The 21,191-nt window shown below is 47.2% G+C and overlaps 1 protein-coding gene across 1 annotated transcript in view; it reads left to right on the top strand.

The window, feature by feature from the left end:
* The window catches only part of Tulp4 (TUB like protein 4), a 129,215-nt gene extending 119,963 nt beyond the window's left edge, over positions 1-9,252 (top strand). The window contains 3 exon segments of the mRNA XM_005065919.4: positions 675-1,141; positions 1,143-3,191; positions 4,850-9,252. Coding sequence (XP_005065976.2) covers positions 675-1,141; positions 1,143-3,191; positions 4,850-4,966 — 2,633 coding nt within the window. The 3' untranslated portion in view covers positions 4,967-9,252.
* Positions 9,253-21,191: the final 11,939 nt, after the last annotated feature.

The following is a 21,191-nucleotide window of genomic DNA, read 5'->3' on the forward strand; positions in this document are numbered from 1 at the left end:
ACCTATATAATGAGCCTGTTAGAACCTGTTTGCTGCTCAGTTATTCATTTCTGTGCAGCATTGACACCAGGCTCTGAGGAAGAGACACTGCTAGTCAGTGAAGCAAAGTCGGAGCCAGCCCACTGCCACCAACACGGGCGCAGACTGTGGCTCTGAGCACCTGTCCACAGTCACTCATGGCTTGTGAAGTGACCACTGGATAGTAAATGGAATATCCACATGCTTTTATTTGGTTGGCTATACCTTAAATGCTATTTGAAATGCTAAAAACCAGTAAATAGGGAAAGGTCATTCAGCTAATACACATAATTCTAGGGGAGTCTTTGGTTTTCCACTTTATTTTACATAGGCATTCTGTGAGTATAACCACTAAAGAGTTCTTTAGACATTTGTGTATGGTGGTATTACTTAGGCACCTGGTACCAAATTCAGAAGGTTCAAACATGTTCATTGAGATGTTCTGACTGTGCCTCAGCCCATGTTCAGCAGGCAGGCCATGCTGCAGACTCCCTGGTTGGTTGAGATGTTAGGGAAGCTTGGTGGACAGCCTCGTTGTCTCCAAGCAGGAGCATCTCAGTCTTAATAGTTTAATTTTGTTTGTAAAGGATCAGATTATTCTGTCCCAATTCTACAGCACTGTTTGCAATTCATTATTTTTTCTGTTTTTCTCCCAGTTACCGGAGCATCGGGTGTCCCTGAAAACAACCCACCTTGTACCGTGAACATCCCAATTGCACCAATCCACAGCTCTGCTCAAGCTCTGTCACCCACACAGAGCATAGGGTTGGTGCAGTCCCTGCTGGCCAATCAAAATGTGCAGCTGGATGTCTTGACCAATCAGACAACAGCTGTAGGGGCAGCAGAGCATGCAAGTGAAGCTGCCACCCAATACCCAGTTTCCAGTCGGTACTCCAACCCTGGACAGGTGATTTTTGGAGGTGTAGACATGGGCCGCATCATTCAGAACCCTCCTCAATTGCCTTTGCCGCCACCGCCACCCCCGCCACCCCCACAGGGGCCTCTGCAGCTGTCTGTGGTGGACCATGGCGATCGAGACCATGAGCACCTGCAGAAGTCGGCCAAGGCCCTGCGGCCCGTGCCTCAGCTGGCAGCCGAGGGGGATGCGGTGGTTTTCAGTGCCCCCCCAGGAGGTCCAGGTGGCAAAGATGAATCCCCCACCCCCCTACCCAGGAACTATCCCTGCTGCTCCCACCACAGCAGCACCCCCACCCCCTCTGCCACCACCGCAGCCCCCAGTGGACGTGTGTCTGAAGAAGGCCGACTTCTCCCTCTGCCCTCCCGCAGCACACTACCAGCCCCCGCTAGGCTATGAGAGGATCACCACCTTTGACAGCAGTGGCAATGTGGAGGAGGTGTGCCGGCCTCGCACGCGGGTGCTCTGTTCCCAGAGCACCTACACTCTTCCTGGCCCGGGCAGCTCTGCCACCCTGAGGCTCACCGCTACTGAGAAGAAGGTCCTCCAGCCCTGCACCAGTGCCACTCTGAACCGCCTGACTGTCCCTCGATACTCCATCCCCACAGGGGACCCGCCTCCGTACCCTGAAATTGTTAGTCATCTGGCCCAGGGGCGGAGTGCTGCTCAGAGACTGGACAACAGCCTCATCCATGCCACCCTGCGAAGGAACAACCGCGAGGTTGCACTGAAGATGGCTCAGCTGGCGGACAGCTCCCGTGCCCCACTGCAGCCCCTGGCCAAGCCCAAGGGTGGCCCCAGTGGGGCTGTGGCCCAGCTGCCGGCAAGGCCTGCACCTGCCCTGTATACCTGCAGCCAGTGCAGCGGAGCTGGGTCCAGCCCACAGCCAAGTGCAGCCCTGGCCCATGCTGTCAGCACCTCCCCGCTGGCCTCCCAGTCCTCCTACAACCTACTGAGCCCTCCTGACGCCTCCCGGGACCGAACTGATTATGTCAATTCAGCCTTCACAGAGGACGAGGCCCTGTCTCAGCACTGTCAGCTGGAGAAGCCTCTGAGGCATCCCCCACTTCCGGAAGCTACTGTCACAGTGAAGCGGCCTCCCCCTTACCAGTGGGACCCTGTGCTGGGTGAGGACGTTTGGATCCCTCAGGAAAGGACAGCACAGCCTGCGGTGCCCAACCCCTTAAAACTGTCCCCTCTGATGCTAGGGCAAGGCCAGCACCTGGATGTAGCTCGAGTGCCCTTTGTGTCTCCCAAGTCTCCAGTCAGCCCTACTGCCACCTTCCAGACAGGCTATGGCATAGGAGTGCCATTTCCAGGCAGCTATAACAACCCCTCTCTGCCTGGACTGCAAGCCCCGTGTGCCCCTAAGGATGTCCTGCCCCCAGCACAGTTTGCACAGCAGGAGCCTGCAGCTGCACTGCAGCCAGCATACCCACCCCGTCTCTCCTATTGCACCCTGCCCCCCACGTACCCGGGAAGCAGCACTTGCTCCAGCTTACAGCTGCCACCCATCGCCTTGCACCCCTGGAGTTCCTACGGCACCTGCCCGACTGTGCAGAACCCCCAGGGCACGCTCCCCTCCAAGTCCCACTTACTGGTGGAGAAGCCTCTCGTGTCCCCGCCACCCGCCGAGCTCCAGAGCCACATGGGCACAGACGTGATGGTAGAGACTGCAGACAATTTCCAAGAAGTCCTCTCTCTGACAGAAAGCCCCGTCCCCCAGAGAACAGAAAAATTTGGGAAGAAGAACCGGAAGCGCCTGGATAGCCGAGCAGAGGAAGGCAGCGTTCAGGCCATCACTGAGGGCAAAGTGAGAAAGGACGCCAGGACTTTGAGTGACTTTAACTCTCTCATCTCCAGCCCCCGTCTGGGGAGGGAGAAGAAGAAGGTGAAAAGTCAGAAGGAGCAGCTGAAGTCCAAGAAGCTGAACAAGACGAGCGAGTTCCAGGACAGCTCGGAGAGCGAGCCCGAGCTGTTCATCAGCGGGGACGAGCTGATGAACCAGGGCCAGGGCAGCAGGAAGGGCTGGAAGAGCAAGCGCAGCCTGCGGACGGCCAGTGAGCTGGACGAGTTCAAGGGCCGCAAGGCCAGTGAGAAGGAGGACGGGCGGCTGGGCAGCCAGGGCTTCGTGTATGTGATGGCCAACAAGCAGCCCCTGTGGAACGAAGCCACACAGGTGTACCAGCTGGACTTTGGAGGAAGGGTGACGCAGGAATCCGCCAAGAACTTCCAGATCGAGCTGGAGGGGCGGCAGGTAAGGAGCAAACGGGCCAGTGCTGTGGACTGGAGGAGGAAGCCCATGAAAGGCCAGGCAGGAAACGCGGAACATCTCCCATCTCTTGGGGCGCTAGCTGGTTGGGGTTCTCATCATCAGAGTGCCTTCTGATGCCTGCTCATGTACTTTAAACCCAAGTGATGCACACATCACTAGTCTGATGACCCTGTGAGACTAGAAAGACCACAGGCCCCACCCATTCCCTGGCCGGCTCGTCATTCAGGTGCAGGTTTCTCCTAGAGTTTAGGGTTTTCTGGATCTGTTATTATATCTGCAAAGAGCGTACATTTTTATTACTGATATTTGTATTTTTGCCATTGTGTATTGCCCTCCTCCTCCTTCTGTGGATTGTGCGCCCTGCTTCCCTCAGGAGCTGGCAAACCTGGTTACCTCTTTCCTGCTTTTTCGTTTTGTGGCTTTGCTTCCCCCAAGACAGTGCAGTTTGGATAGACAGATATCGTATATATTCTCAGCTGTTCCTCACCAGCTGTGGAGAAGTGTTACCCCCCCATCCTCCCTACCTCATATGTACACGTGAGAACCGGCCCCACTTTCCCAGGTTAAGCTGCAGGCATTGGTGACACTGCATCATGTCATGGGAGTCATGGCTGATCCTTGGGTGAGCGTTTCCTAAATGTTTTAATTGCCTAGTTACTGTTTGCTTGTGTCTCTGTTTATGGCTAATTCACCCTCTAGTTCTCTAATAGGAGGCAGTCTTCTCGGTGCAGATCAGGACCGTAGACGACAAGCCATGTCTCTTACAGCACAGTGGCCTCTGTAACCCTCACTTCCCTTCACCCTTGACTACCCTGAGAAGTCCGTCCATCTTAAAATTTCATTTTTGCCTGATTAACTCATCAAATACTTTTACTGCCGGCAGTTTCGAAGCCAAGAATTGGCATACTGACCCATGGATTAATCTAGACCCTTCCCTCTGTTTACAAATAAAGTTTTGTTGAAACACAGTTCTTTCTGCTCAAGTCTACAACTACTTTTATCTAACATAAGCAAAGTTGAGTGGTTCTACAAAGTATTAATTACAGGCCTAACATGTTTGTCAGCATTTTACAGAAAGCTTGCCAGCCCTTATTCTAAGTGGACTTAAGAGTATTGAAAGACATGGAGGTAATTGTTCTCGTGTGTCTTTCAAAATGGGAAAAGACTACAAAGAAGTAAGTGTGTACCCTATGCTGTGATGCTGTAATCTCATGTTCCGAGGCCATAGGAAGGGCCAAAGTCACAAGTTGAGCAGGACAAGGAGGAACATGGTAGAAAGGAGGCCGTGATATTCTAGAGAGGTGACAGGGAAGCCTGCTCTGGGGCAAAGACCTTGGACACAGTTGGCACATCTCTGGTCTCTCTCAGAAGGTGAAGTCTTCTTTCGTCGTCCCTGGGGAACCCACTTTATCGCCCCTGTAGCTCTCGTGCGAGCACCTGGCCTCCCCTTGCATTATCAACCATGACCCTCTGTCCTCTCCTACACACCTATAGTCAGCTCTAGGAGCCCCCAGACTCAGTTTTGTGGGTTTCTGGAGCTCCACTGGACAGTGCTCTCTGCTTCCCTGGGAGTTGGCACCTCGGCTGTTTGCTGGCTTTTTCTTCCAGTCATGGGTTTGCTCTCTGCACCTCTTCCCTAGGTGATGCAGTTTGGACGCATTGACGGGAACGCGTACATCCTAGACTTCCAGTACCCCTTCTCAGCTGTGCAGGCTTTCGCTGTGGCCCTGGCCAATGTGACTCAGCGCCTAAAATGAAGACAGATGCAGGAGGAGACGTGCCAGGGCCTTCGGAGGGAGATGTGCTGCTACTACCCAGGAGGACCAGAGACACCGGCAGTAGAAGAAGCCAGCAGGCCAGAAGGGTGCTGATCGCTAGGCATGGTCAATTGTTGAGTTATCCTTTGTCGTCCCTCCTTTCTTCTTTTGATAGAGTGGTATTTGGAAGCCAAGAATTTGAGGTATCTTGTGTTCTTGAAGGCAATGTAGCTTGGCTATAGAATGTTTTACTGATTTACTTTTCAGTGACTAGGACAAGGGCCTTTGGAAAGAAGACAGATTGCTTCAAGCCTGCTCTTTTAGATGTACGGAGTGTGTATTAGTGCTCATTCTTCATCTTTTCTGCCCTCTGTTGCCCTTCTGACATTATCCCTAGTGCAAAGTAATTTTTTTCAACACAACCAAAACTCTGGAAGATTCAGCTTGTCTTGTGAGGGAGGACAGTGATTAATTCGCACGTATGTGCTGCTCACTAGGAGGTACCTGTATGAATGAAGGACATGCATGCAAATGCCCTTTGCTGTGCTCATGTAAGCCAAGGTCAATGGTGCTGCCACCAGTGTGAAAGTGACTTGGCAGGCGGTGTGCGAGGGGAGAGATTGCCGTGGGGACAGCCTCACATCACTCTGCAGACCCTGGGTGAGCTGGTGGGGTGACTGGTAAAAAGGGCTGCTCTCTCGAGGGTACACGAGTTTTTCGTGTCAGAGTCCCACCTGACTTTGGGAGGTCAGGGCCGCCAGTGGCCAGATCCAGGCTGGGGCAGAGCTGGGCTTCTGTCACAGTCATTAGACTGGTCAATCACCAGATACCTCCACTGTCTACTCCTTTGGAGCATTTTACTGGAAACATCTTTCTCTTTAGGTCTCATGGCTCTGTGTTTTCTAAAGTGTGAGTGGGACTTGATTTGAAGTTGCACCCTTCCTTCCCTCGGCCGTATTAAAGTTGATTTGAATGCTTCCCTCAGTTATAAGTGCAGTATCTGCGCACTTCCCAGGATATTAAAAGACAGGGATGTGGTCAGATCTTGGGGAAAGCTCCGCAGTGTTCTTTCTGTAAGGGAGAAAAGAACTGTCTTTGGTGCATAGACTGTGCTAACGGACGGACCACTGGAGAAGGCGTGTTGCGACGTCAGGCTTAGGGAGTTGGCTCTTTATACTTCACTCTGATTGTAGACTCTTTGCCCACTTCCTTCTCCTCGTGGGAACACGCCTTGGGCGAGTATCCAAGCCTGATAGTAAGAGCCCGTCTATGCTGTAGTTCTTACCTGTGATGCTGTTCATTACCAGAGCACAAGAACTGCCTGCTGCCTTTGACTCATAAGTTGGGGTTTTATTTGAAAACTGACAAGTGGAAGATGCTAGAGGAAAACTATTTTGACCTTAAACATTGTTTTGTGTTTTTGTTTTTGTTTTTCTTGTGTTTGGTTTAAGAATTAGAAGAGAAACTGATTTCTTTATCTAGGCAAAATTAAGTCACTCATCATTCTTTCCAAATTCCAAAGAAATGTTGACAAGGACATCTCCCAGCTGATACTGGAGTTTTCCACTGTATAATTTAAAGTATGGGAGCTGATTCTTAGGTGGGTCAGTTGTCCCAGAAAGAGTTGAATAGTATGTTGGGAATTACTGTGCTGGTTTACGTAAATTTCTGTTGCTTAATAAGGTGTTTCAGTGCTTATCATTAGTTGTGCAATGTCGTTGTAGTCTTTGAGTTTATGGAGTAACTTAAATGCAATTTCCTTTGTTTTGTTGTCTAAGATAGTTATTTATCTTACTCTTTATGGTATTCAAGGGAACTATTTTGTTGCTATGTATTGGTGATTTATGCCAAATTTATTATTTATTTAGAAAAATAGTACCTTTGTAATGACTTACTTGGTGGCAATATATTTTGCTGCTAAAAATAAAGAGAATATGACAGAACAGTTTTTTGCTGAGTAATTTGTGACTTTCTTGAGAATTGGGAGAAAATCCTTTAATCCCTTAAAAAATACATTTGTGCTTTATCTCGGTATTGATTATATGCAAAATAGGCTGTTTCTTTGACCTACCATAACCTGAGATAGTATTTCTCCTTATTTTGAAAATTTTAGTTAAAAGTAAGAAGCGAGAGATCCCTGAGATAAGAGTAGCAAAAAAGAGACCTTAATAATCTTCACTCATTTTTTTTTAGCTCAAACTGGGTTTTTGCAGAACCTGCAGAAGCCATTCTTTATAACTGTGCTAAATAAAATCAAATATGGAGGAAGTCATTCCTAAAAGATACTTTCCATCCATGGGAATGCAGGCTTCCTGTCTTTAGTGAGACTTGGCCTGTGAGCTGCCACCCAGTCTGCTCCTCTCCCAGGCTAAGGAGTGAGTCTGGGTGCCACACATGCCCTAAGCTGCTGGCTGCAGCAGTTGTAACACAGTGTCACTTAAGATATTGGCTTCTTTTAAAAATTGTTTCATCCAGTCAACATCATTTGATTCGATTCTCCTCAAGTTTAAACAGAATTGTAGATACTTCATGGCTATAATAGCAATTGTGAATGTCGCAGTGTCTCATTAGATCCCTAAATTTAAAAAGTCAGCTTCATAGAGCCTTGCACGAAAACAGTATATTAGTAAACAGAAACCAGCCTTAGGTTTTGTTTGACTCTAACCTCATCACAACAGAGGTCATGGATGTTAGTGCAATTACCCATTTCAATCTGTATCCTGAGAAAAACTGGACCAGTGAGTCTAGAAATACTCAGAGCTCTAATGGACATAGGAAGCAAAAGCTTTTGTGTATTGGTAATTTTCACCCATAGCCCTGCTCCCTTGTGTAATGCCCATTCTGTAATCAAAGGTCAGGGGGTCAGGGTCGAATTGCTCTGTCACAGGGCTGGAGAGTACTTTGAGCGAGTCCCGGGGGGGTACCTGGCCTACTTTGTCCATCTCTTAATGAAAGGGTTGTCTACACAAATTTGAAAACTCCATTCTAGCTTCAGTAGCCTAATTCAGCAACTCATCTTCCCCTTCATGAGGGTGACAGTATGTTTCAAAACATAGTCTTTTTGTAGGAAAAGAAAAAGGTTTTTTATCCTGAGGTGGAGCTGTCTACTTGAACAGAAACCAGCACCCCTAAAGTGTGTTTGGAATCATCTTTAGTCTACTAAAATTACAGAAGCTCCAAATCCAAGTACAGTGTAAGTTCCTGTGAGTGTGCTTTCCCTCAGTGGGCACCCTTAAGTAAAATAAGGGACTGTGTGTGCCTCAAATTGAGGGCAGGCCGAGAAAGGAGTGTTCACAGCCTGCCTCCTTTAGAGCATTCGTGTGCAAGAGAGCTGCATCTTCTCATTCAAAAGACTTTCTGACAAAGGGGCCTGTGGGATGGGAACCTGTGCTGTCCCTGTGTGGGCTGTGGATGGGTTGACAACATTAGCGGGGCTCCAGCTGTCAGTTGATTTCCTGGGACCTTATGGTAGCATACAGTTCAGAACTCTGCACCACTGTGTGTGTCTCCTGATGAACTCTGGAGGCTTGTGGGTTATACTGTTTCCATTTTTACCCCCAGCTTTGTGCAGTTTTCTTGTGACTTTAACTGAGTCTGTATTTTCTGTTTACAAGTTGTTTTAAGGGGAAGGGTCGGGTTTTAAGATCTTGTTTATTGTAGATAATTTTTTTCTCGTGTTGTAGAAAAGCATGGGTTATACATTTGAGTGAAAAAAGGCCCTGTATTACTTACCAAAGGTGTGTTGTATCCATTTGTTCATAAATGCATTATTTTAGTACTGTAAATTTGGGCGGAATTTCCACGTTCTCTACTCTTGCTACTGCTGGCTTCTACCTTCCCCCTCTCTGACTTTTCAATGAATGTGCATTGTGGGGTGCATGGGTCACAGACCCAACGAGACCACCAGCATGTTCTTGTCCACACTTGGGGAACAGCGTGCCCTGTTGTGCACACATCAGCCCCTCCCTGCCCTGCTGTTGTTTATTTATTATTTTGTTTTTAATCCAGCATCTTGCTTTGTTTAACTTTCCAGACAAGATCTGTTGAGAGTCACCCTTGCTTCTCAGTGAACTCTCCTTTATTTGCCTATCTTTGTATGTACTTTGTATACGCAATTGTGCAGGAAGTTTCTAGAAGGGATTAATAGTTTGCATTCAAAATGGTGTAGTTTGTCCAGATTACTTTGCCTTTATTGTTGAGATGAGATACTCTCTTTTTTTTCCTTGATGATTTGAAATTGTAATTTGTCCAGCTGTTGCTTAATAAAATTTTGCAGATCAAAAAAATTACATGTGTGCCAAGGTTGAATTATGGGTCTTGGGTCATTTGAGAAAAAAAAATTAACCTCCTTTATTGGCATGACCTTCTGACCCATCCCTGCCCCCAGTTGCTGGCTTGGGAAATGCCAGCATGACTGAAAACCCTGAAATGTCCCTGTCCGTCCATTCCACTGCTGAGTTTGAGGGGTCAGATTGTGTTGTTTGCTTGGTGAATTGTTTTGACTTCTTATTTCTTCTTCCTTTTGAAAGAATTCCCATTAGGAATATTTGTATAATCTTAGATGACACTGAGTTTACCAGATCATGTAACCTGATCTGTGCTGCTTATTAATTTTTTTCTAACACATGTTTAGTGCTGGGATTAAAGGCCTGTGTCACGCCAGGCTCCCAGTTTCCCACCCCTGTTTAGTAATAATAACCTGTTTGTAACCAGTCACCTAGGAGGGAAGACGGACGGGCCGCCCTTGCCCTTGCGGAGGTGTTCCCGTGTCCGTCCTTTCACATGTGGGTCTTCGAGCTCCGAAGCTGTGTCACCGGCTGTGTTGTACAGCCAGGCCTCGCAAGGGCACAGATCAATGCACGTTTGCTTCTCTGCACTTCTTAGAAACATCTGTGCTGTCTGCTGAACGTCCAAAGCTATCCGTATGCCAAGCAACCTGGCTCCTGGTGTCTTTTTAAGTCTCCGCCAGACGGATGGCTTCAAGTGAAGAAGGTGACTCCACTGTGGAGCAGAAGCCAGCAGGAGCCCAGTGTCAGGTACAGACAGTGCACACCCCCTTCCGTTTTCTTCCCTGGGTGTCCTGCTCCGTGCTCTCTCCACAGGGAGGTGTGCTCCTGCACTGTGCAGGATATGAAAACCAGCACTCTGTTCTCTCGAGTCGGCGGGAACCTTCAGTGAAGCTGGAGACAAGGTAAGAGAGCTCCTGGGGAGTTACAGAACCATAAAAGTGAAGTGACTGCCAGTGTTACTGAGAAGCGAGTCTGGAGGATTTATTCAACTCCAGCTTGTTTCTCTCGGTCACACGCAGTCTGAAGCTCCTCCAGCTCAGCGCTTGAGAGACTCAGGAGTCCCATTTGCCCCTGTCGCCCGTGCTCCTCTGCAGGCGCTCTTGCAGTCACTCATCAAACGCCCAGCTATGGCTGCCTCGCTCCCCTCCACAACACCCCGAAAGACGGAGGAAGCGCGATGGATAGTGGCTGGATGCATAGCAGTCCTCAGCCGCTATCCCAGCCGCCTCCCCTGGGCAGGGCCAGCCAGCCCTCCCCTCCTGGGCTCTCGGGGTAGACAGGTCCTGGGGTCACCCTGATGCCATTCCCGTTCTTTGATGGGAACCGAGGCTGCCATAGCTCTGTCAGCTCTTCCTTGGACTAAAGAAGGTCTTAATGATTCCTCCTTTGACACGAAACGTCCCGAGACGTTACCTCATGGATCTGGTGTTGAACCTACCAACGTCTTGCACAGTTCCTCTTCACAGGTCACGGAAAGCTGAACCTGACCCGTTTGGGTTGGCTTTTGTTTTGCTTTGTGTTGTCTGGTTTTCTGTCCTCCAAGTGAAAATGCCAGCAGCCCAAACACCAGAGTACAACTCAGGTGACGCCCCTGTAGGAGGGTTGTTCTCAAGGGATGTACTTCTTTCTGGGTGCTGTCGGGATCCGAGATCCTGACTTCTGCTTCCTGCCTTTCTCAAGCCCCTGCTGCTTGACTGGAGGAGGCTAGGAGTATGGTTTCTTACCAATGGTGGATGTTCCAGCTCCTTTGTTGTGAAAGTGTGTAAAACCACTGCTCTGGCCCTCACTCATCCAGTAGAAGAGTCAGTCCCTGCTTGGGCCTCTTCTCCAGCAGTTACGGGAAAAGTTTCAAGCAAGCCCAAGTGGTGTCTTTGATGACCACAGACCTCACCATGTAGGCTGGGAAGGGCAGGTTGTAGGTCATAGCTTGTAGAACTGTTAGACTCTGATCCATCCCAGGCCCCTAGGAGTTAAGCCTCAGCTTCTTCCTGCCCATCAGTTCCCAATTGCAAGGGTCTCCCCTTGCTTAAAACGCTTCCTCGCCTGAGATGAGCTTATAAGCTTTTAACCACACCTCCGAGCAGATGCTAAGCTGCAAAGCTAACTTTAGCTCCATGGAAGCTGGCAGGAGAGTGAGCGCTGAAGGGGACTCCCACACGCCAGGGGCTGCCTTCCAGACCCTGGATTAGGCACAACCACACCCAAACACCTGTTTCCACAGAGAGATCCTTTACTAAAGAGGGAAGAGAAGTTACAGCGGCTCATTTCTGACCCAGGCAGAAAAACAGCGATGGCCTTGCAGGTGTCCTTCTGAAGAGAAGAGGGGGGGGGGTCTGGGTTAGAACGGAACAGGGTGTGGTGATAAAGGAAGCAGAGGGTGAGGGGGGAGGGAAGGGGACACGGGGTTGGCGGCAGGGACATCTGTCCCAGATGGACTACGTCTGCATGGAGGAGACTGATGCCGAGCATAGGCAAATGATGGTTTGTTTATAAAGGGAAGCCCCACGGTAGGATGAGGTGTTTGATTTTAAGTGGGCATGTTAATTAGGTGAGCCAAAGGGGGCTTTTGATGGTTGGGCTCTGGTAGTCAGCCTCAGGAGAGGAGGTGGTCAGACCTCGATGTCTAGCTTTAGGAATGTAATCCAATGGTTTTTAGCACGGCCCAGGGCGTGGAGGAAGAGGGCGAGAGTGTTCAGAACCAAACTCCCGCATGGACTAGTGTCCTCCACATACAGCTCCCAGGAAGGGTCGGTGGGTCAGGCTCACCAAAGCAGTGAGCCTCAACTTCTCTGCATGACACCTTTTATCCTGGGCCTTCAACTGCCACCAAGGCCGCGGGCGCCTTCACCAATGGCTTCTCCTGGCCTCTCTCTGTGCCAAGCCTCAGCTGCCCTCCAGGATCCCCTTGTGCCTTCAAAACCAGCACCACCAAGTCCAGCTGCCAGCATGAGGCACAACCTTGGCTGTCTCTGGAGCAGCTTCTGTGAGCTGACCCTGAGGAAACACTTCCCAGAAGATTTCACCTCAGTGATGCCGGGCTGATGTCACACAGTTCCTCAGCCCCAGCTGACCAACATCAAGTGTCCCAGAGAAGCAAAGGCTTTGCTTCAGTGGCTCTGGTCCCTTGATAATCGCAGCCAGCTGATTCTTGAGTCAGCTGACCAGAACCACAGATTATTACTTCAGATGGCCGGGTAGAGGGTTTACCTCCTTCTGAACCTTCATCGTCTGCACCGCTTTTACACACTTGCCTTCCAAGCTCCTTCAGAACAGCCCACGAGGCCTCAACACTCAGTGGCTCTTCTAGGCCAAAGTCCTTCCACAGTCCTCCCAAAGACAGCTGTGACGAAACATAACCAAGGCGACCAGAGGAGAAAAGAGCCATTTGCCTTATGCTGGCACATCTCTGTTAATCACCGAAGGAGGCAGGAGCTGATGCCGAGGCCAGGAAAGGGTTCTGCTTACTGGTTGTGTGCTTGCTTATAAAACTGAGGACCACCAGCCCAGGATGGCCCCACCCACATGGGCTAGGCCCCGCCCCGTCAAACACTGAACAAGAAAATGCCCTGCAACAGGATCTTATGCAGGCATTTTCTCAGCTGAGGTCCCCCCTCTCGGATGGCTCTAGCTTGCGTCAGAACAATGAGAGGTGAGAGCAGGGGGAGGTCAGACGTCAGTGTGGTTCTAAATTGTGAAAATGTAAGAAGCAGGTCACTGTCTACCGACCCAGTTTCCATACCCATTAAGCCTGCTGGTAGAGTGGTGGGTGTTCACTGTGAGGGGCTACTTGATCGGGGCGTGGATTTGTGGTAACATCTTGCTTGTCTGAAGGTCAGATCGGGTTGAATGCTGAGAGTTTGGAGACATGAAGGAGCAAACTACAGCCACCTTACCTCCCCTTCCCAGCTGAAAAGACTGAGCTCCTGTCCCCTCCGGCCTTACCACCTCCTGTCTGTCTGCAGACCTCCAGGCCTCCATGGTTAACTAGTGGCTAGCCCTGCCCTCTGACTCTGGGATTTTATTGTTAAGACCTGTTAGAAGTCATGCTACATGGATTTCATTCCCTGGTGCCCCAGCTGCACTGGACCCTGCTGCTGAGTAAAAGTTATGCCCTGCCCATGCCAGCGCAGCGTTCCCTGATGTGGGCCTGGCCTTCATGCGGCTCGCCCGAGGAAAGCGCCGAGGACAGTGATGTGCCACCCAGTGCTTACCAACCGCCACTCCAGAATCAGAAGTGTGAACAAAAGCTTGAGTGATACACATGCACCCAAGCACCCCGAATCAGGATATGATTATAAATAATAAAGTATGCAGTGCACTTCCATCGGAACCCACGTAACCAACTTACCGGTGCAGAAAGCTCTTGCCGGCCATTTTTCTAGCAACAACCTTGGTTCCAGTTGGCAGTTCCAATATGAATGTTGGTTGATATTTTCATGTTCATTTTTAAGTGAGACAAAAGTAGAAAGCGTGTGTTCAGTGAAACGTCTGGAATGCGGTTGTAACCTCCCTCAGGTGTTCAGTGGCAACTTCTTTGTCGCTCTGGATAGTCATTTGTTAATGTGAGGCAGATACAGCATTCATGTAACTCCCCTGACTCTTGTTTGTTTCCCATGAAAACAGGAGTCATGGGCAAGGCCTGGTGGCATCGAAGCCATCAACCCAGCTACCATGGAGGCTGAGGCAGGAGGATTGCAGGTTGAAGGCAGGTACTGTCAAATAAGGGTCGGGACTATAGCTCAGTGATAGAGCGTTTAGCTAACATTTACACAGCCCCAGGCTCATACTTAAGTCTGGTGTAAAGCAACCTGAGGTGTAACTGTCCCACCATAGTCCATTCCCAGAGGTCCCTGAAAGGGGAAGTGGCCGCTATGCAGTCAGCAGCACTTTTCAGATTCCTGGAAAACTCTCTGGGTTGCTTGGAAGCGATCCCAGCGTGTCTGAGCTGATGTGTGTGTGTGTGTGTGTTTCAGACCCCAAACAGGCCTGTCTCAGATGCAGTGGCAGTGGAGGCTAACGTTTGGTTCGGCAGTAAGCACGCAGCAGGCACATGGACTGAGCACGTGGGGTGTCTATCACCATGATGCCTGGCACACGGAGTGAGCACGTGTGGTGTCTGTCACCGTGATGCCTGGCTTGGGAGCCAGCTATGCTTTGGAGGAGACAGGGCCAGGCCTTGCTCTTTCTCATCCACCCAACATCTATTATTCCAGAGCCCCGGAGACGGGGTCACACCTGTACCTCTTCTCCTTCCTGTTCCCTGGAGCCCCCCCCCCAAGTCCTGCTGGCCCGTACTGCTGCCCAAACCCTCTGTGACTCTCCTCCCTCACTGACCTCTGCAGAGGCCTCTCTGAGCTGCCTACCCCTCTTCCCAGGCCATTCCACTTGGCAACCAGAGTGGAGTGCTTGTGTTTGCTATGTCATACATTATTTTAAGGAAGTCACTAGTGTTACAGTATTCCTCAGCTTAAAGCCATTGGCAGCACTTGGGTGACTGGGGATGGTGATAGTCATCTCCCCATGTTTCTGCATTGCAGAATGAAGACCACCAGTACTGTCTCAGACTTACATGGACTGCAGCGGATTCTCACAACTCTGGAGAGTAAAGGATGAAGTCATGACGCCAGCATGGTGAAGATCTGGTGAAGGCCAGCTGCTTACTGTCCTCTAATGGTGGCCAGGGCTAAAAAGCCTTCTAAGATCACCTGTTAGGCCATCCATGAGTATTGCGGTCCAGCCACAGCCTGGACTCCGGTCCTGAGACAGGAAAGAGGCATCGGCTCGAAGAAATAAAGTGTCAACCACCAGATGAGCTTCACACAAGTGCCTGGCCCTGAATAGCTCCAACCATCTTTATTTATACGTCAAAAAAGCATGTTTTCCATAATAACAAGTTTTCCCCATCCAACATTAGCCTCCAGCAAAAAAAAAAAATATGTCAAATATGTTTTTCCCAACTTCTACATCAAAACATCTTTAAGCCCAAAACAACACTTAACCATTTTGCTAGCTTGGCCAATTATCAAGCCAGGTACATCCTGTTTTTACAAACTAAAAGGTGATAAACATAGGCACGCATTTTCAAGAACAATATTGTTCAGAACATATTTACCAAAATAGGGGTGATCTGACTCCAGTTCTGGCAGCACTGAATCAGAACAGCTCCGGGGTCTGAAGTGACAGCTGGCATCCCCAGAAGCATCAGCTCCCAAAGAGAAATATTTGAGAGAAAATGGGGTTCCCATGCATGATTGATAAAATGCCACTAAAACTGCCAAGAGAATCAACCCTATCAGAGAGAAGAGAGAGTGTAGGTCACGCAGTCCGTCCCAGCCAAGCCAGACTGTGTAGGGAGATCTTACGGCATAGCGCTGACCACACCCATACGTACAGGGGTAAAGGTGCTGGGGGAAGGAGACATGCTCTCTCTCTGGGTTCCAGTTGAATCTCGGAGAGCAGCGAGCAGACCTTTGGTTCTCAACTTTATTGGCTTCTCACGTAAGTGATTTCTCCCTCAGTAAAATATCAGGACATCCCTACTTTGACACGATGTCCAGTGTCAGGAGTCAGGAAGTAAGTTTACCCAGCCGCCGTGCGTGGCCTATGCCCCCCCCCAGAGTGGTCCCCCCTAAGTCACGGGGTTTCCCAACGCAGTCCGGTTCTCCCGCTTGGCGGGGTTTTCTTCCTCAGAACGGGGTTCCATCTCCTTTGTTCTCCAGCCACTGCCAGCCCCAGCCCCACACGCCACAGAGTCGCTGAATCCCTGCTTGCCAGCATGTCCTGTTCCCGCCGCAGGCTCGGAACCACGGGAGCCCCACCCGGGATTTCTTGAGCAGCCGTCTTCTCCCTTACCAGCCTCTGCCGAACTTGGCCCCTTCCTTCCCGCAGGTTCCCGCAATCTGCGCGGGGCTCTTTTCCATTCCTTTCAACAAAATACTGTCCACTAATTTTCTGTAAAAGAGGCTTAGAGTTTTTCAGATTTTCTTTGGAATATGCTTAGCTTCCGCGATAGAACAGTTTGGCGGTACACCTATGCCACCTGCTGGCCAAACCGAGTTACTGCAAGTAACGATCCGTACCTCAGCCCGAAATCGTTGAAGGTAAGCTTAGTATTCTGGTACTTTAACATTAACTACTCTATACCAATGGCGGATAATCTTATGGTGCAGAAGGTTAGGATCTCATTGCTTCTTAAATGAATGACATCCTGGGAGAGGATTATAACATGCCCCAAATATATTTATGTCTAATGCTAACGATTAGCTTCATAATCCACATAATATCCTGGAAGAGAGAGCTTGATCATAGGGGAGTAAGGAGGGAAGTTGTGCAAACTATTGGTAAATTAGAGACAAGAATCCAAAATCTTGAGGACAATGGAGAAATGACAGACAGGTTGAACACCCTAGAATGTAACAATGGCCACTAGGGGACAGGATTGGTTCCATGACTGCTGCCCTAATGGCCAAAATAGGATAAACTCAGGATGACATGAAAAGGCTATCAGAAGCAACTCGTTCCATGTCTGATGACTCCATTAATAAAATTCAAATATTGAAACTTCAGGTTGGAAAACTTACAGAAAAATTCATTCCATGTCTGAGGATAACCACCAGCTATCAGACAGAACACTGTTCCTGGAGGACAATTTACATGCCATTCAGATAATATCTAAGGATGAGAAAATTAAATGTTTGGAATCACATATAAATAATGAATCCAAGAAGCTGACAGAGTCTATGAAGTCCTTTGAAATTTATTTGACCCAAGAACTTCAAGTGCTCAGGGAAACAATAATAAATAGATCTCAAGTCTTAGATGACCTCCAATCTATACATTAGAATCAGACATACAAGCAACAGGTCATGACAGAGGTTTACCTACACCTCTCAGATGCTGGGAAGACCTCCCTAAGGTTATTATGCCCTCTCCTATTGTCTTCCCAGTATCTATCACTGAAAAACCAGCAATGAAAAAGGACCCAAATGGCTTTGTTTCTTATCGATGGGAGTCAATACTGATGAAGGATTTGAAGGGAATCAAGGAAGCCATTATTAATTACGATCTTCATTCACCCTATGCCAGGGAGCTCCTGAATTCATGGGCAACCACGAACAGAGTGACTCTTAAGGAAGGGAGCCAATTAGCCTCAGCGGTGCTGGAAAATTCATCTCAAATAGAATGGAGAGCTTAATGGAGGGAAGAAGCAAAAGCCCTCGAGCTTCCAGGCCTAAAGAAAGATTATGAAGCTCCCCAAGATAGATTCTTGGTGAGGTTGCTTATGCTGATTCACAGGCTCAGGCTGCGTATGATGAACACATCTTGTCTTTGTGATGTACAGCAGCTCTGAATGCTTTGGATAAGGTTCATGACCCAGAAGAGAAAATACAACCCTATACCAAAGTGGAACAGAGTCTAAGAGAAAGGTTCACTGAATTCTTACAAAGATTGTCCAGAGCAGTAGAAGTACAGGTAACAGATTCAGATTCTAGGTGACTCCTTATAGAATCTTTGGCATATGAAAATGCAAATCCACAATGCAAACAAGTACTTTGGCCATTAAAAATAAGATCGACACCATTGGAGGAATGGGTCCTGTATACAGCTAACCTTGAATATAAAGATCAAGATACAGAAGCTTGGGTAGGAGAGGCTATTTCTAAAGTTTTGAAGAGGCCCCAAGATGTCAAATGCTTTAACTGCGAGGCTATAGAAACTTGGGTAGGAAAAGCAATCTCTGGAGGTTTAAAAAGACATAGAAATACCAGATGTTTTAACTGTGGTAGAATAGAACACCTAAGAAGAAATTGTACGCAAAGCATTGTTAGAAATATTGCTCCTCCTAGGAATGACTCAAACAGAAGGTCTGCCTTCTGGATTATGTAGGCCATGTGGCAAAGGCTGCCACTGGACCAATGAATATAGGTCGACCACAGACAAACAAGGTAACTCGTTAAAATCAGGAAACTCCTCAAGGGGACTCTGGAAGGCCCCCATGTCAAAAGTGGTCCAATCATTAACAGTAACTGTGGAGGTCAATCTCTCCTAGGACAATTAGAAGATCCACTGCCTATTATAAATGCTGCTCTGGATGATAGATTAGCTACTGAGGATTAACCAGTCGTAACTGGAGGAAACAAAAAAAACCATATATTTTGGCAAACTTCTATACAGAATCACAGACCCAAATTACCAGTTAAGGTAAGTAATATAAGGTAAATAATAACGTGATTATCAGCCTTGTAGATACTGGAACTGATGTCACCAGTCGTAACTCAAAAATCCCCTACAAGAAGTAAATGTTCAATACTTAGGGATTGGAACTCTGTCTCATGTAAAACAAAGCACAAGATGGGTTCAGTGTATAGGGCCAGAAGGACACAGAGGAAGACTGAGGCTATGTGTCGCAGACATTGCTATAAATCTCTGGAGTTGTGATCTATTACAGCAATGAAATACCCAGATTAACATTCCTCCAGTATCAGATATGAATCATAAACACACTCTTGGTGGTAGAAAAAATATTGTAAGGCACTACAGAAAACAGATGCCAACCATACAGGCTATACAGACACAGGATAATAGTGCCACACCCACAGAGCAACCAAAAGCCCTACCCTTAAAATGAATTACAGATGAACCTGTCTGAGTAGGGCAATGGCCTATGACCTCTGATAAACTAAAGGCCTTTGAAAAGCTGGTTCAGAAACAGCTAAATGCTGGACATATTGAAGAATCTACCAGTCTGTCGAATTCTCCTGTTTTTGTTATCAAAAAGAAATTTAGTAAATGGAGGATGCTTACTGATCTGAGAGCCATCAAGAAAGTAATTCAGCTTATGGACTCTCTACAGCCTAGGATGCCATTGCCTTCTCTGATACCTAAAGGATGGTCTATTATAGTAACCAATCTTAAAGATTGCTTCTTCACTATACTTTTACAAGAAAAAAATAGGGAAAAATTTGCCTTCACAGTACCTACCTATAACAATTCTCAACCATTAGAAGATTTCAATGGAAGGTTTTGCCACAAGGAATGTTAAATAGTCCTACTTTGTGCCAGGATTTTGTGCAAAAAAATCTTTGGAAATAATTCGCAAACAATTTCCACAATCCATAATTTACCATTATATTGATGATATACTGTTGACTGATTCAAAGGAAGGAACATTTGAAAAGATGTTTCAGGCAGTAAAGGAAATTTTACCTCGCTGGGGATCACGGAGTGCCCCTGAAAAAATACAAAGAGGAGATTCTATTAATTATTTAGGTTATAAAATAGATCTACAAAAAATTAGACCACAGAAAGTACAGATCAGGAGAGACTGTTACCAGACTCTAAATGATCTTCAAAAACTACTAGGAGAGATTTCTCAACTACAGACAATTATTGGAGTAGAAGGGTGTGCTTTAAAACACCTAAAGAAAAAAAAAAAACACCTAAAGATGGCCCTAAAAGGAGACAAGGACTTAAATAGTCCATGAATACTATCAGCTGAGGCTTAAAAATTATTAGAATGGGCAGAAAAAAGAATACTAGAAGCACATGTGGACCATGTGGATCCAAAACTAAACTGTATTCTGGTTATGTTACCTTCTAGAGAATACCCCTCAGGGATTTTGATGCAGAGGGAAGATATCATACTAGAATGAATATTTCTGCCACATAAACAGAATAAAAAACTGAAGACATATATAGAAAAGTGATCGGGAAGTCCTTCTATATATATATGTTGTCTTATTGGTTGATTAAATAAAGCTTCCCAATAGGGAAGAAAGATAAGTGGGACTAGGAGTTGAGGAGGGTTCTGGGAAACAGAGGCACAGTCAGTCACCATGTAGAACACCAGAGGTATAAGAGGTCCGGAGCCTTTCTCCAGTAAGAGAAGACCATGTGGAAATACTCAGATTAGCAGTTATGGGTTAATAATGAAGTCAGAGCTAGTTGAAAAGAGACCAAGAAAATGGCTAACGGCTTCATAATTAATATAGTGTATTGTGTGTTATTTAGGGACTGAGAAGGCAGGTGGCAGGAAAAACTACATGTTACAGAAAAGATCTCTGATTTGATTTTTAAAGGCAAATTAAGGCTTCATCAACTAGCTGGAAGGGACCCAACAGAGTTTATTGTGCCCTTAACTAATGAGGAAATTTCCTCCTTATGGAAAGATAATGAATATTGGCAAAGTGCTTGCAGTAACTTTTTGGGAACTATTAGTAACAATTATCCCAAAAGAGAGAGAATCAAATTCATAAAACAATTTGGATCCTTTCACATATTGTAAGAAAAAAGCCAATCCCTGGAGTCCCTACATTCTATACTGTTGCAAACAAGTCAGGAAAGGCAGGTTATAAATCAGGAAATATAAGCAAAGTAGTTCGAAGCCCTTACAACTCTGTACAAAAGGCAAAGTTGTATGCCATTCTCATGATACTTATGGATTTTACAGAACCTCTTAACATATGCAGAGAGTGTCACTTTACACATTGAGACTGCTGAATTTATTCCTGATGATATGGAATTAACCTCATTGTTTTTACAATTACAGAAAACTATCAGAAATAGAACTCATCTTATATATATAAAACACACATTAGATCCCATACGGGTCTGCCAGGTCCTCTGACACAAGGTAATGATGAGATTGATTATTTATTAATAGGAAGTGTGCTAGAAACTTCAGAATTTCATTTTTAAAAACACCATGTTAATAGCAAAGGCTTAAATAATGATGCTTCTATCACTTGGCAACAAGCCAAGGAAATAATAAACTGCCCCACCTGTTCATTCTATAATCAAACTCTTACCAGCAGGCAGTAATCCCACAGGTATTCGCAAAAATGAAATTTGGCAAATGGATGTGTTTCCCTTCCCAGAATTTGGAAGTTTAAAATATGTGCACCATACCATAGACACATTTTCAGGGTTTCAGTGGG

The sequence above is a fragment of the Mesocricetus auratus genome, unplaced genomic scaffold, assembly GCF_017639785.1.
Source record: "Mesocricetus auratus isolate SY011 unplaced genomic scaffold, BCM_Maur_2.0 Super-Scaffold_100018, whole genome shotgun sequence".
In the NCBI taxonomy this organism is placed as follows: Eukaryota; Metazoa; Chordata; class Mammalia; order Rodentia; family Cricetidae; genus Mesocricetus; species Mesocricetus auratus.